The sequence below is a fragment of the Mirounga angustirostris genome, unplaced genomic scaffold (genome assembly GCF_029215605.1).
Source record: "Mirounga angustirostris isolate CCGP_5_RB_7025 unplaced genomic scaffold, mMirAng1.0.hap1 SCAF_12, whole genome shotgun sequence".
In the NCBI taxonomy this organism is placed as follows: domain Eukaryota; kingdom Metazoa; phylum Chordata; class Mammalia; order Carnivora; family Phocidae; genus Mirounga; species Mirounga angustirostris.
Window position 1 is genome coordinate 36,190,846 of NW_026991720.1, and position 15,075 is coordinate 36,205,920.

The following is a 15,075-nucleotide window of genomic DNA, read 5'->3' on the forward strand; positions in this document are numbered from 1 at the left end:
GCTCTCTATTCTTAATACTTAATAAATATTTGATTTATGATGAATGGGTTTCACCTCCTATATACAAGAATTAAAACTAAGTCTACATAGGAAAAATTAAAGAAGTCTTTTTTTTTTTTTTTTTTTTAAAGAAGTCTTAATAGTAGTTACTTAGAAAAACTAAAGTTGGCTCTGGTAAGTGCTGTGAATTGTGCAAGACTGTTGAATCTCAGATCTGTACCTCTGAAACAAATAATGCAATATATGTTAAGGAAAAAAAAAAAGAAGAAGATAGCAGGAGGGGAAGAATGAAGGGTGGGAAATCGGAGGGGGAGACGAACCATGAGAGACGATGGACTCTGAAAAACAAACTGAGGGTTCTAGAGGGGAGGGGAGGGGAGTGGGAGGATGGGTTAGCCTGGTGGTGGGTATTGAGGAGGGCACATTCTACATGGAGCACTGGGTGTTATGCACAAATAATGAATCATGGAACACTACATCTAAAACTAATGATGTAATGTATGGTGATTAACATAACAATAAAAAAATTTTTTAAAAAAGAGAAAGAGGGCGCCTGGGTGGCTCAGTCGGTTAAGCGGCTGCCTTCGGCTCAGGTCATGATCCCAGGGTCCTGGGATCGAGTCCCGCATCGGGCTCCCTGCTCCGCGGGAAGCCTGCTTCTCCCTCTCACACTCCCACTCCCTCTGCTTGTGTTCCCTCTCTCGCTGTGTCTCTCTCTGTCAAATAAATAAATAAAATCTTTAAAAAAAAAAAAAGAAAAAAACTAAGGTTGAACAAATACTATCCTATAAGTGTGAGGAGAGATGGGCATTGTTCCCTTAGACCATAGTTCTGCTTGCAGAAACCAGTTTTAAGTTAATGCTTCAATTCTTCTCTTGCCATGTGTTTCTGGAAATTCACCAAGCCTTGTCTATGGAGAAAAACAGTCTAGCTTTGTTCAAAATATGAGCTCTATGTACTAATAATGTGTTTTAAGGATCTAAAAAGAAAATTTGTTTAGATTCCATTCTCCTACACTTTAAGTAGCTTTGATAATTGTATCAGTTGTTTTCACATGTGTATCTCCTATTACAGTGTAAGCTCAAGGGCCAGAGCTAGGTCTCATTAGTCTTTTTTTTTTTTACCTTAAGATTCCTTTCTTTAATAGCTAATAAATATTTGAGTCGATTCTGTGGTTCATGTTTGTTGTCCTATTATATACCCAGGCATGGTACCCTACTATATTCAGTCTCAAATTGTATTAGGTATGAAGAAATTGTTTATAAGGTTATGTCAATCATCAGTTTCTGATTCTGGATAGTGACCTGATGTGTTCTAAACTATATGAGCTTAAAATGATACATCTTCAAAAAAATCTTCATTTTAATAGTGTAAGAATTGGGACAAGCAGGAATGATCTCTTGATGGATAAGAATAATTTCCAGGTGTTAAAAAACCACTGTTACATTTCAAACTTTTGTTCTTTGGACGTTTACCTGTATGATACAGTACCGTTTTTACCTGAACTAGATTTTTATTCTCTTTGCTCAGATCAAATAAGAAGATTAATGATTCTTAATATGTTGACATCCTGACTTTGTTTTCATAAACCAGCGGGGATCTAAGAAACAACTATTAGGATATCTGTCTACCACCAGCTAAGCTGGCTCAGAATTAACTGTAATGGGGACTGTTCTTTTTTCATGCTGTCACTGAATAGCAGAGTTATCTAAGCTTTCCTGGAGGAACTTACGTTTTAGTTAAGAATACAGTTCAGCAAAATATACAGGCACTCTGTATTCCTGAAAACATACTTTTTTTTTTTTTTTAAGAAAGAGAGCACACAAGTGGGAGGGACAGAGGGAGAGGGAGCGAGAGAGAGAATCCAAAGCAGACTCTGTGCTGAGCGTGGAGCCTGACACAGGGCCGATCTCACAACCCTAAGATCACCACCTGAGCTAAAACCAAGTCAGACACTGAACCAACAGTGCCACCCAGGTGCTCCAACATACTTTTTATTTATTAAATATAATCTATGATTATGCTTTGTTGTATGGTAGTTAAAAGTGCTACTGGGTGCCCAAACTTACCTCTCTGTGACATTTTCAAATAAGAATTTATAATTGAAAGTTTCCCATTTTGATTAATAAAGGCTAATGTTTTTCCACTTTATTTTATATGTATACCTAGTGTTTTAAAATATAATTTCATTTTGCCTTGTAGTGTATGCAGAGAATATTTCCAAAATGGTGGGAAGAGAAAAGCACTTGAAAAAGATGAAAAAAGAGCTGTACTCGCCACTAAGACCACTCCAGCCTTAAATACCCACGAGTCTTCTAAACTTGAAGGTCATTTAACCAACCTCAGCTTTACAAACCCTGAATTTATAACTGAGTAAGTATACTTTTTCTAACCCAATTATTAACATCATCCTAGATAGCTGTATTAATAATGTAAAATAGTGTAATGATTTACCACAAGTAGTGGGTCATTTGCTTGCTCCCCTGATAATAGATTAGGCTGAAAAACACAGATTTATAATATTACAAGGTAGAAAACTAGCATAAAATTTTAAAGGATATCTGGAAAACTAATGGTTCTATAATAGATTGTGTTCAGGAAAAATGAGAAAGAATTGTTTCTTAAATGTTGTAATAATTACTCTTATGGGAATACAAAAAATCAAAATAACAAAGTCCATTTTAAACTGTTTGAAGTTGGTATCCACTAATTAAAAAATCACAAGGAATAATGGAAGATTATTAATGGAGCCAATTGCCATTATTTTATTGTTGATATGAAAATCTGCCTACTAGTAATATATGTATGCATAGGCACAAATTTTATTTATTTAGTAAGCACATGGATATTTTTCCAGTTTTATTGAGATACAACACTGTGTAAGTTTAAGGTATACAACATGACTTGATATATGTAAATATTGTGAAATGATTACAAGTTTGGTTAACATCCATCACCTCACAGTTATAATTTTTTTCTTGTGGTGAGAACTTTTAAGATCCATTCTTTCAGCAACTTTGAAATATACAATTGTTGTTAACTAAAGTCATCATGGTGTACCTTTCATCCCCTTAACTTATCTTCTAACTGGAAGTTTGTACTTTTCACCCAATTTCTGTATTCCAGCCCTACCACCACCTCTGACAACCACAGTCACATCTCTGTTTCTATGAGTTTAGTTTTTCTTAGATTCCATCTATAAGTATTTGTCTTAGATTGTCTTTCTCTGACTTATTTCACTTAGCATAATAGCCTCAAGGTCCATGCATGTTATAACAAATGGCAGGATTTCATTCTTTTTTATGGATGAATAGTATTTCGTTGTGTGTGTGTGTATATATATATATATATATATATATATAAGCATGTAAGTAAATATTATAATCTAATGAAAAGTAGTATTAAAATTGTGTATATATATTAGTACCAGAATAGATTTATAGTATCAAGTAATACTTTATTAATCTCTTGAAAATGCTAAACTTGAATAATTCTAGAAACATTCTTGATAGACACTGAAAGCTAAACATGAAAATAAAATTTATTAGCCTCTTAACAATTTAAATTTGTAGATATCGAACATAGCATTACCTCTGGTTACTTTGATTTTACACCATGTTGAAAATACTATCTAATCAGTTGTAAGTAATTTCATTTAAAAATTAATTGACATACCTTTGATTAGCTCAGTAGGAAAGGATAAGGCATCTTTCTTTACCTTTATTCAAAGGTTAGTACAAAGCTTACAAAGCATAGTGACATACTGAACATCCTGTAACTCAGGTGTTATGAACATTCTTGAGTATTTTTTAAATGATGACAATATAAAAATATAGTTACACTGCTATCAAAGACAGGTACATATGGAAAATATCATGTAGTTCTTTTATATAGTCTCTATTGTTGAGATTACCTCGAATTTCTATATAGTTCTTTTTTCTAGTCTCTATTGTTGAGATTACCTTATTTGTTGAATCATTGTCATCATATTTTCCTTTAATTCTCTGAACATGTTTTCTTTTAATTCTTGGAACATTTTTATATAATAGCTAATTTGAAGTCTTTGTTAAAACATCCAACCTTTGAGTTCTCTCGGTCATTTTTTATTTACTGCTGTTTTTCTTGAGTATGGACCACACTTTCCTGTTTTTGTTTTGTTTTGTTTTGTTTAAAGATTTTATTTATTTATTTGAGACACAGAGAATGAGAGAGACAGAGAGCACATGAGAGGGGGGAGGGTCAGAGGGAGAAGCAGACTCCCCGCCGAGCAGGGAGCCCGATGGGGGACTCGATCCCGGGACTCCAGGATCATGACCTGAGCCGAAGGCAGTCGCTTAACCAACTGAGCCACCCAGGCGCCCTCCTGTTTTTGTTTTTATGTCTCATAATTTTTTGTTAAAAGCCACCTAATATATTTTTGATAACATATTGTGGAAACTCTCATTTTGGATTTTTCCCCAAGGAGGATGGTGGTGGTGGGTTTTTAGTAATTTGCTTGGGCTTAATCTGTGGGATTTGCCTTCCTTGCAGTTTGTATAGTATTGTTATTTTTATTTTTTAGGCTTGTTTTTCTAGAGCCTGTCTGCATAGCTTAGTGGTCAGTGATAGCACAGGTTGTTCTCAAATATCTCAAGCCAGATAGACTTCCACCCTCTGCCAGTGGGTGTGTGTTGATTCGGGAGTGCTTTTAAAACTTAGGCAGTTTTCCAGTCTGCCTCACCATCTACTTTTCACCAGACCCTCTTGGAGCTCCTCTGCATGTTCACTTAGCCTCCAGGTCATTCAAGACTATGTAGAGACCTTACGTAGCCCCTGTAAGGAAGGGGCTTTCTCATTTCCAGGATTTTTCTGGTTAAATTTCTTACTAATTCTCCAGTCTGCAGCTCAGCCCAACCAAAGCTGCAACCTCAGGGTAGCATAGCTGCTGACTTTCTCTTGTTTATTTTCTGCTTTTACTGATATTGCTCTATGTGGGTTTTTTACCCTTTGCTCCAAATCAAGTTAGCCCCTTCTAGCAGTGAAGCTGCTGTTTTTCATAGCCATCCCTGTCCTTGAAGAACTTCCATACCAACTGAGCAAGGGGTGGGGAGTGGTAAGAGTGGCTTTAGGCAAATAGATCCTCACTGTTCTTAACTTAGGACCAGCTTGTTTTCATGAATAAACTCTTCTCAAATTGTTTGCCTTTGTTTGAGTTCCAAAATGGTGGTTTTTGCTGATTGTGCCCAGTTTCATAGTTGTTTCTTAAGAAGTGCATTTGCCAACCCTACCCTGCCAGAGTCCAGAGAAGAGAATCTCAGGCAGACTCCATGCTGAGTGCAGAGCCCGAACCGGGGCTTGATCTCAAGACCCTGAGATCATCACCTGAGCAGAAACCAAGAGTTTGCTGCTTAACTGACTGTGCTACCCAGCCGCCCCTCCGGTTTAGTTTTATTTTATTATTTTTTGAAGATTTTATTTATTTGACAGAGAGAGACACAGTGAGAGAGGGAACACAAGCAGGGGGAGTGGGAGAGGGAGAAGCAGGCTTCCCGTGGAGCAGGGAGCCCGATGCGGGGCTTGATCCCAGGACCCTGGGATCATGACCTGAACCGAAGGCAGCCGCTCAATGACTGAGCCACTCAGGTGCCCCTCCAGTTTAGTTTTAAAGGAGAAAAATTAGTTTGGTTTTAAGTATTTAAAAGAAAATATCCAAATATGATTGTTATAGGTCAGGATTTACTTAGAATTGAAATTAAACATTGAAATGCATTATCCAACATGGCTAGGTTTAGATTTTCTTCATTCTAAAAACCCTAGACTCCTTCATATACCACCTTAACAAGGACTCACATAGCAAAAATACCTCATTTTTGGACTTATATTTCATGAAAAGCAAATTTAACACCAAATGTTTGTTATTGCTAGAGTCACTTTTTAAGTCATCTATATCTCAGAATTGAGATGTGATACTTTTTGAATCTGGATATAATGTGATTGCTGGAAATTTTAGCCCAGGTCCCAGTTACTACCCATTCCTCCTAACATTAAGATACCTGTGTCCCAACCCTCTTTTATCTTGTACATATATACTTGTAATTGATACAAAATTACTTATTTTGCTGCCTTTTAAAAATACTTGTATTTTTTGCAAACATTCAAATGACCATATTCTGGGCCATAAGATACCTTAACAAATTTTAAAAGGTAGATCAAAGTATTTTCTCAGACCATAGTAGAATAAAAGTAGAACTCAGTAGCAGAAAGAGAGCTGGAAAATCCCAAAACATTGATAAGCAACACACTTCTAATTAACACACAGGTCAAAGAAGTCATCTTAAGAAATTTCAAAATATTTTGCACTAAATGAAAATGTATCTTACCAAATTTATGGGATGTAATGAAAACAGTACTTGGAGGGAAATTTATAGTATTCAGTGCATATGTTAAAAAAGAAGAAAGATTAAAATCAGTACTATAAGCTCCTACCTTAGGAAACTAGGAAAACAAGAGCAAAATAGATCCAGGGTAAGCAGAAGAAAAGAAATAATAAAAATTACAGCAGAAGTCAATGAAATTGAAAACAGGAAAAGAGTAGAGAAAAGCAGTGAAACTGAAAGCTGGTTTCTTAGGACATTAATAAAACTGATAAACCTCAGACTGTGCTAACCAAGAAAAACAAGAAAGAAGAACACAAATTACTGATATCAGAAATGAAAGAGCCGCCATCACAACTGATCTCATGGACAGTAAAAGGATACCGTAGGAATATTATGCCCACAAATTTGATAACTTAGATGAAATGGACCAATTCCTTTAAAGACATAATCTACCAAAACTCACCCAAGGGGAAAAAGATAATCAGAATACGTCTATACATATTAAGGAAGTTGAGTCAATAATGAATAGCCTTCCAAAACACAAAGCACAAGGCCCAGTTGGTTTCACTGATGAAATCTACCGAACACTTAAGGGAAGAACTGGTACCAGTTCTCTGCAGTCTGTTCCAGAAGACAGAATCAAAGAATACTTCCTGATTCGTGCTGTGAGGCCAGCAGAATATAGTTTAAGATGCTGAGCCAGTCTTCCCCATAACCTATTCTGAAATAAAATTGACGTGTTCCTGATTGACTGTATAAACATGATTAGATAATGACTGTATTATTATCTGTATTTGGGGGTTAAGTTATGCTTTAGTTGCTTGTGATGGAAACAAATCTAAGGTGAGAAAGAGACTGGAGAATTCATCTAGTTGTCTCATGATGTTTCTTTTTAATATGATCTTTATAAGAAAACATCTACCAATTAATATTGTAAAACTGTACTTCTGCATATAATTACTAAATCTGCACTAAATTTTTTGCTCCCCACCCCCTGCCCCCTTTTTGGTCAAGTTCATCAAGTGGCTTTTCAATAAGTGAGCAACCAGGCTACATTGTGTGAAGTCATTTTGGGCTAATGTTAGTTTTTCTCAAGTACTTTATTGGTCAAAGTAAAGAAATTGAGAGGGCTCAATAATGTAGACTTTATAAGGACTCAAATATAATGCCCTCTTTTTGAAGGATAATATGGTGGAAAGATCTTGCTTTGTATATATATTCTTTTTAAGTTTGGACATGTAGGTTCTTTTCTTTCTCACAGTTGTTTCATCTCAGAATTAAGCATCTCTTTTTGCTTAAATTTTTATGTTCTTGGGGTGGATTTCCAGAAGCAGATTTCTGGGTTGAAGAGTTTGAGTGACTCAGGGCACTTGTACATATTACTGAATGAATTTCCAGAAAAATGATACTAAATCCATTACTTCTAGAAGCATAAGTGCCCACTTTGCCAAAACTCATGAGCACTGAGTATTTCTTTTTTTTTTACTCTTTATTAATGTGATGGAATAAAATGGCATCCTGGGTTAATAGGCACTTCTAACAGATACATAAAATAAAACAAGGAAAAGGAAATTTATAAAAGAAAGGAAAATCATATTAAATCAGGAAAATAAAATTCATTCTATGAAGTTCTAGTACTTGACATGGCATTGAAACATGGCACACATGCTGTCATTATACTTTCCAAAAATGATAAAGACTATTAATTAGATGGTCTCTGCTGAACCCAGAATCTTACAATAGGCCTTATCTCCATTCTGCCTTAGAATGTAAGATATTGGCCATATAAGGTTTGTGACGGAGGGAATATAATACTAAAGAAGACCTAATTAGACATATTAATGCCAGTTTGGAGGTTCAGTTTGTAACAGTGATTTTGAATACCATTTTAATATTCTCTTTTTTCCTTAAGTTTTAATTTAGTTTCTATTCAATTTTAGCATTCATTGATTTTATTTTATTGGGCTTTTTAATATTGAAGGTTATTCTAGTAAGTAAAAGGTGTTACAGTGGTAAAGGAGGAAGTTAAATGTCTTTTGAACATAATTCAGTAAATAAATTAAAAATTTTTTCAGTTGTGGCTTTTAATAGCGTTTTGCCTTTACTTTGAAATGTATTACATATTAATCAAAGTATATGTACAAATACAAATTTGAACCTGAAACTAAAATTCTTCATTTATTTTACTGAAATGTTAATAGAGTAAATTACAATTACACATAACACATCTGGAATTTTAGTAATATTATCAAAATATTAGGTCCCTTTTAAAGCCATGTATATTATAATGTTTTAAAGCTGTTTCTATAGAAACAATGTATGTTAACAATTCCATGTTATAAAGTTTTCCTCCATAAATTTTCTTGGTTTAAAATATGTATATTGAAAATTATGAAAAAGCTGACTGCAAATAATCCATGCTTATCAGTTGCTCCTTTCTAAAAAGAAAGATAATTCCTTTCCCAATTTTAGCATTGGCTCAGAGAATAACCTGGGGGAAATATCTAACATCCCTAAGTCTCCTTTTCTTTATAAAAATAAAATAATACTGTATAGGCTTATAGCTATTAAAAAAAAAAATGGGAAGAACTATGAGTAAAAACCCCAAAGCTCTGAGTTTTCAGGTAATCACCCAAAGTACTAGATGTTGAGAATGAAAGTAGTGAGGATTATATAGGTTCAAAACATAATTTGGATAACAGCTCAATTGGCAAATCATCATGACAATACCATGATCTAGAATTCTGTAACCTGACTGCATATAAAGTAAAATGGTGACTACAAAATGTTTTCTACCAAAAGAAATTCTGTCTGGAGAGATTCTTTAAGTAAACGTGCTTCCTTAGTAAAACATACAGCATTCACGGGGCACCTGGGTGGCTCAGTTGGTTAAGCGTCTGCCTTAGGCTTAGGTCATGATCCCAGGGTCCTGGGTTTGAGCCCCACATCGGGCTCCCTGCTCAGCCAGAAGCCTGCTTCTCCCTCTCCCTCTGCCTCATCCCCTGCTTGTGCTCTCCTGCTCGCTCTGTCAAATAAATAAATAAATCTTTAAAAACAAAACATATAGCATTCAAAAAAAAATTATTTCTGTTAACCTAAGTTTATAAGATTCTTAATGTAGTTCTGTACTGTGTACTCAACTATTGAACATTTAAACATTTAGCATCGTTTATTAACCAACTTGTTTATTATTTTAGTAACTAGAATTGAATTAAATTTGATCTAATAAAAATATATAAAGCTAATGAGACTTATATGGGAAATTATAGAAAGATAATTTAGGAAATGGGAAGTCTTCATTTTTTGTTTTAACTAGCAAATTACTATTTTCTAATGAATCACCTAAAACCCTTCCCGAAATAAGTATCAATGAGTATTACTCATTTTGTGGGAGTGTCAGAGGCATGTGCTATCATTATGTACTATCTTATTAGTCTTAATGGTAATTTGGTGGTCATTAACAATCAACCTCTTCCATATACTTCTCCTTATCACTGCAGTGTTGTCTTTAAAAAATGTCTTCATCTTGGGGCGCCTGGGTGGCTCAGTCGTTAAGCGTCTGCCTTCGACTCCGGTCGTGATCCCGGGGTCCTGGGATCGAGCCCCGCGTCGGGCTCCCTGCTCCGCGGGAAGCCTGCTTCTCCCTCTCACACTCCCCTTGCTTGTGTTCCCTCTCTCGCTGCCTCTCTCTCTGTCAAATAAATAAATAAAATCTTTAAAAAATAATAATAATAAAAATAAAAAAATAAAAAATGTCTTCGTCTTAATTCATGTGCCTTAAGAATGTGTCCTTTTATCAATCCATTTACTTATGCCTTCCTAATAGCAATACATTCCCTTTCTCTCTCTCTTTTTTTTTTTAAGATTTTATTTATTTATTTATTTGAGAGAGAGAGAGCGCGCACATGAGAGGGGGGGAGGGTCAGAGGGAGAAGCAGACTCCCTGCTGAGCAGGGAGCCCGATGCGGGACTCGATCCCGGGACTCCAGGATCATGACCTGAGCCGAAGGCAGTCGCTTAACCAACTGAGCCACCCAGGTGCCCTCCCTTTCTCTCTCTTAAATGCTAGTCCTGGAGCTTTCTACTCTTCACCCTTTGCATATCCTCCCATGACAGCTTAATTTATTCCCATAGTTTTGGTTAACACATGTATGCCAGTGATTCCAAATCTGTTCAGATCTCTTACCTGAACTTCATATATCTAGTAGCATATTACACATCTCTGTTTGTGCCTGTGAGATATCATGACTGAGCTAATTTTCTCCCCTTTCCTGCTCTATGAACCACCCAAATCTGTTCCTCTTCCAATTTTCCCTGTTTCATTAAATGTTATCTGTATGCCCAAGCCAGAAACTTTTAAGGTTTATTCTTAACTCTTCCCCTATCTAACTTCCAACATATAGATAGTCACCAAGTCTTACTATCAGTTCTAAGTTCTCAGTATGCTGCAGTCTGTCTCCTGTCTCTACGCTCATCTCTCACAAGGGCTATTGCAGTATTGTGCTGCTTCCAGTTTTTCTCCAATCCATTCTCCGCAGCACAACTTGAGAACTTTTTCTGAAACACAAACCTGATAATACCAACTCTCTCACTTAAAATTTTTCAGTGATTTCCCTTTTCCCTTGAGACAAAATCCGAACTGCTAACATAACATAAAAAATCCTCCATGATTGACTTTTGTCTCCCTCATTTCTCAGTACTTTTTCTTTTTAATTATACAGCTTAATAATATTGATCTCCCTTTTATTCATGTAGAGTTCCAGCTCCTTCCTGGTGTTACTCCTTCTGCCTAGAACATTCTCTCACGACCCATCACCTGAAGATTTGCTGTTTATCCTTACACACAGTCTTAAACATTAACCTTCTCAGGAAGAACTTCCTTTACTCCTAGACTTGGTATCATTAACAAGGACAACATACTCCTCTAACACAGCAGATCTCAAAGTGTGGTCCATGGATCTCTAGGAGTCTCTGAGGCTCTTTGGGAAGAGCTGTGAATTCAAAATATTTCCATGTTAAGATATTTACCTTTTTTACTGTGTGGTCATTTGTACTCATAGTTCAAAAGTAATGGTGGATAAAATTGCTTGCATCTTAGCACAAATTAAGCAGTGGAACCAAAATATGTTAATAGTCATTGTGTTCTTTACCATGCCCTCAAAATTTTCAAAAAAGCCCAGTTTCACTTAAGAATGTCATTGATGAAGCAGTGAAAGATATAAATTTTATTAAACTGAACTCCTGAGAATTGTTTTTTTAACATGCCATATGATGTGAAGTAAACAAAAAGTGCTTCTGCTGCATACTAAAATAAAGCTATGATGTCATGATGATTATCCAGCTATTTCTGTTTAGCCAAACTTCAGAAATTTGCAAAAAGGGGGGGAAAAGGGAAAATGATTCTTCTCACTACTTTTGGAAAATAGTGGGTTTTTTTAATGTATATATGATTTTATTGTTGCTATTTTTATGAGTAAATTTAAAAATTCTCGACTATAATTTCTTTTTTTTAAAGATTAATTAGAGAGCATGCAAGTGTGCTTGTGAGTGGGGGGAGGGGCAGAGGGAGAGAATCTTCAAGGAGACTCCCCGCTGAGCTTGGGAGCCTGTTATGGGGCTCAGTCTCAGGACCCATGAGATCATGACCTTAGCTAAAACCAAAAGTCAGGAGCTCAACCGTCTGAGCCAGCCGGGCACCCCTTAGCTATAATTTCCAATACAGTTAATATCAATAAATACAACCCACATAAACAACAGTTCTTTGGGGTCTTCAGTGATTTTTAAGAGGACAGAGGGATTCTGAGACTAAAGTTGGAAAACCCCTCCTCTAACACATTGTATTTCCCTGATTCTGTTCATGGTTTGTCTTTCTGTGAAGATAACATCCACGTTGCTTTGTGCGTAACTCAGCTCCTAGCACAGGGTCAACACATATTAGGCCCCCAATAAGTACTCATTAAAATAATGAATTCAACAAGCATATGTTGATTATTTTGCATATTGTTGAAAATGAGTCTGAAGTAAGAAAGGAATTCAAAAATCAGAAAATAGATATAGAAGTCTCATCTACATTTGGGGATTTTTTTTTGATTGATAGAATGACATGATACTATCTGAATATACAGAATATCACCACAGTCAGTCTGGAGAAAGATGGTAGAGTAAAAAGAAGAGAGAGAAAAACATTAATTATGGAACTTGAGGGAATGCTCACGTATAACAGGAATGAAAAGGAAGTTGCAGTGAACATAAGAGTTCACAAGGGTAATCAACAGTAGGATACAGATTAAGAGGATCGTTCATTGGAAGTTTATACTCTTAAGTGTGAAAGTGAGTAGAAAGGTTAAGATAGGATAAGTCCTTAGGGAAATTCAGATCAGTTCTACCCAAATCTATAGAGTAAATTTTTTTATTACCTTGAATCCCTGAAATAAGAATTTAACTGAATTTATTTTTAATGCAAATACAACAGCATTAACAAAATTAGGGAATGGAAAAGAGAGTAGCACTTGGCTAAAGCCAAGGAAGAGAAGATGTGTGTGTGTGTGTGTGTGCAGTGGGGTTGAAGAATAAATCCTGTTTTTAGTGCTACAACTTTAATCATCACCTCCTTATCCTTAGGAGGATCACTTTCTTAATAAAAAACTTCCTATTTAGTACTTCTTCAAAAGAAGTACTTTACCTAAAAGCTCTGCTCTTACTTCCCATCATTTGTAGATAGGTCTTTCTAGTCCTTAATTTTTTCTTTAATTTTTTAAAATTACTGACTATACTCAGAGAATGGATTTTCCATTAGTTCATGCTATCCTGCCTAGTTAATTGGGATAACTTGATTTCTTGGTATTAAACCTCAGAAAACATTTACTAATTTTATATGGGATATTGGAGAGTGATGCTACTTACGTCTTGCCATTTTTTTTCTAAATTACTTGCATTTTGATAAATGTAACTCCTTCCTTATCACAGCGTTTTGTTATGAAAGTGTCAAAATATTGCTGTGGCAACTGTCATGATTAAGGATAGTCCTGTGTGTTGGGGCGCCTGGGTGGCTCAGTCGTTAAGCGTCTGCCTTCGGCTCAGGTCATGATCTCAGGGTCCTGCGATCGAGCCCCACATCAGGCTCCCTGCTCTGCAGGAGGCCTGCTTCTCCCTCTCCCACTCCCCCTGCTTGTGTTCCCTCTCTCTCTGTGTCTCTCTCTGTCAAATAAATAAATAAAATAAAATAAAATTTAAAAAAAAAGGATAGTCCTGTGCAGATTTTTACTAGTGATGCCATACCTATAATACCAATTTTCAGAGATTTTAGATAAATCTGGATACATTTCATGCTAGAGTATACTGAACATAGTTGGATGTATCTAACCAAGACAATGAAGAATCATACTCCGTTATTAAAAGGGAAAGTCAGGACAAATTTAACCTGGTGGAATGCTTAACCATCAATTTGTACTATAATTTTTATTTTGTTATACTGCCTATTATAAATAGGTGACCATATGCCCTGGTTTGTCTTGTACAGTGCTGCTTTATGCTTGTTAATAGTGTTTCCTTTTATTTTCAGAAGTGTGCAAGTTTGGACTATAAACTATATGGTGATCCTACCTATAAAACAAGGAACTGATAATATAACCATAGCTTATATAGAAATATACAATAAGGAGGGCATGTGATGTGATGAACACTGGGTGTTACATGAAACTGATAAAGTCTTGAACACTACATTGAACACTAAAGTATTGAAAATAATGATGTACTATAAATTGGCTAATTGAATTTAAATAAAAGAAAGAAATATACAGTAAGAAGGAATAGATTTAGAGAGCAGACAAAAGAGATAAGTAAAAAGACATCATGACTTAGCTGATGACTTCACTTCTCCCAAGCAGTAAGAACTGGGTAATTTCTTTCATGGCTTAGAAGAGCAAGCGAACAGAAAAGGTGAAGACTAATGGAATTGAAAACAGACATTCAGTCTGAAAATCTATAATTAAAAGGCAGAAATACTGGTGACCAGTAGAGTGAGGCATCATGTGGCCTCAGCAATCAGAATACCTGGGCAGGTATATTTTCAGTCATTCAAGAAAGTATTTGCTGAATGCTATTTATTTCTAGCTCTCTGTGCTAGGTAACATGGAAAATAGAAAAAGAAATGTAAGATTTTTTTTAAAACATAGCATAATACTAAGATAAATATGTAAAAGTACTAGGTGGCTTAGTTTACATTTAGTTATTCAATTACATATTTCTGTATTTGTTACTCTTGGTTGCTTAATAGCAAATGCAGTAGTTTGCAAGTATAAGGTGTTCCTAGAGCAAAGCCATTATTTTCCATGTTTTCCTTTTAAATATTAATAATACTGAGTAGTCAAACTAATGGACTTGTTTGCATTTTAATTTAAACAAAGTTCTGAGTATAGGAAAAAAGATCTTGTGCTTTTGGGAATCATTATGTCTTGTTTTATAATTTATCCATCCAGGAGTATTACTCAAAAAAAGTGTTGATACATGCAAATCATATTACAGTAGCAAAGAAAAAGATGTGGAACAAGTTAATTTTACTTAGACTCTAGTGTACTAAGTGGCATTATGCCTGTAGACCTATAACCTCTCTGTGTACATGTAATTCTTTTTCATACATGAAGAATTCCTGAAAAATATTTAAATGAGTCCAGTGAATTCATATAAAAGGTGGATAGCTATAAAAGGTCTTTTATTCCCA

At 35.4% G+C, this 15,075-nt stretch overlaps 1 protein-coding gene across 1 annotated transcript in view; it reads left to right on the top strand.

The window, feature by feature from the left end:
* The window catches only part of BMT2 (base methyltransferase of 25S rRNA 2 homolog), a 95,033-nt gene that overhangs the window by 29,287 nt on the left and 50,671 nt on the right, over positions 1-15,075 (top strand). Inside the window, exon 3 of the mRNA XM_064575030.1 lies at positions 2,203-2,373. Within this exon, the coding sequence (XP_064431100.1) occupies positions 2,203-2,373 (171 nt within the window). The remainder of the gene's footprint in view (positions 1-2,202; positions 2,374-15,075) is intronic.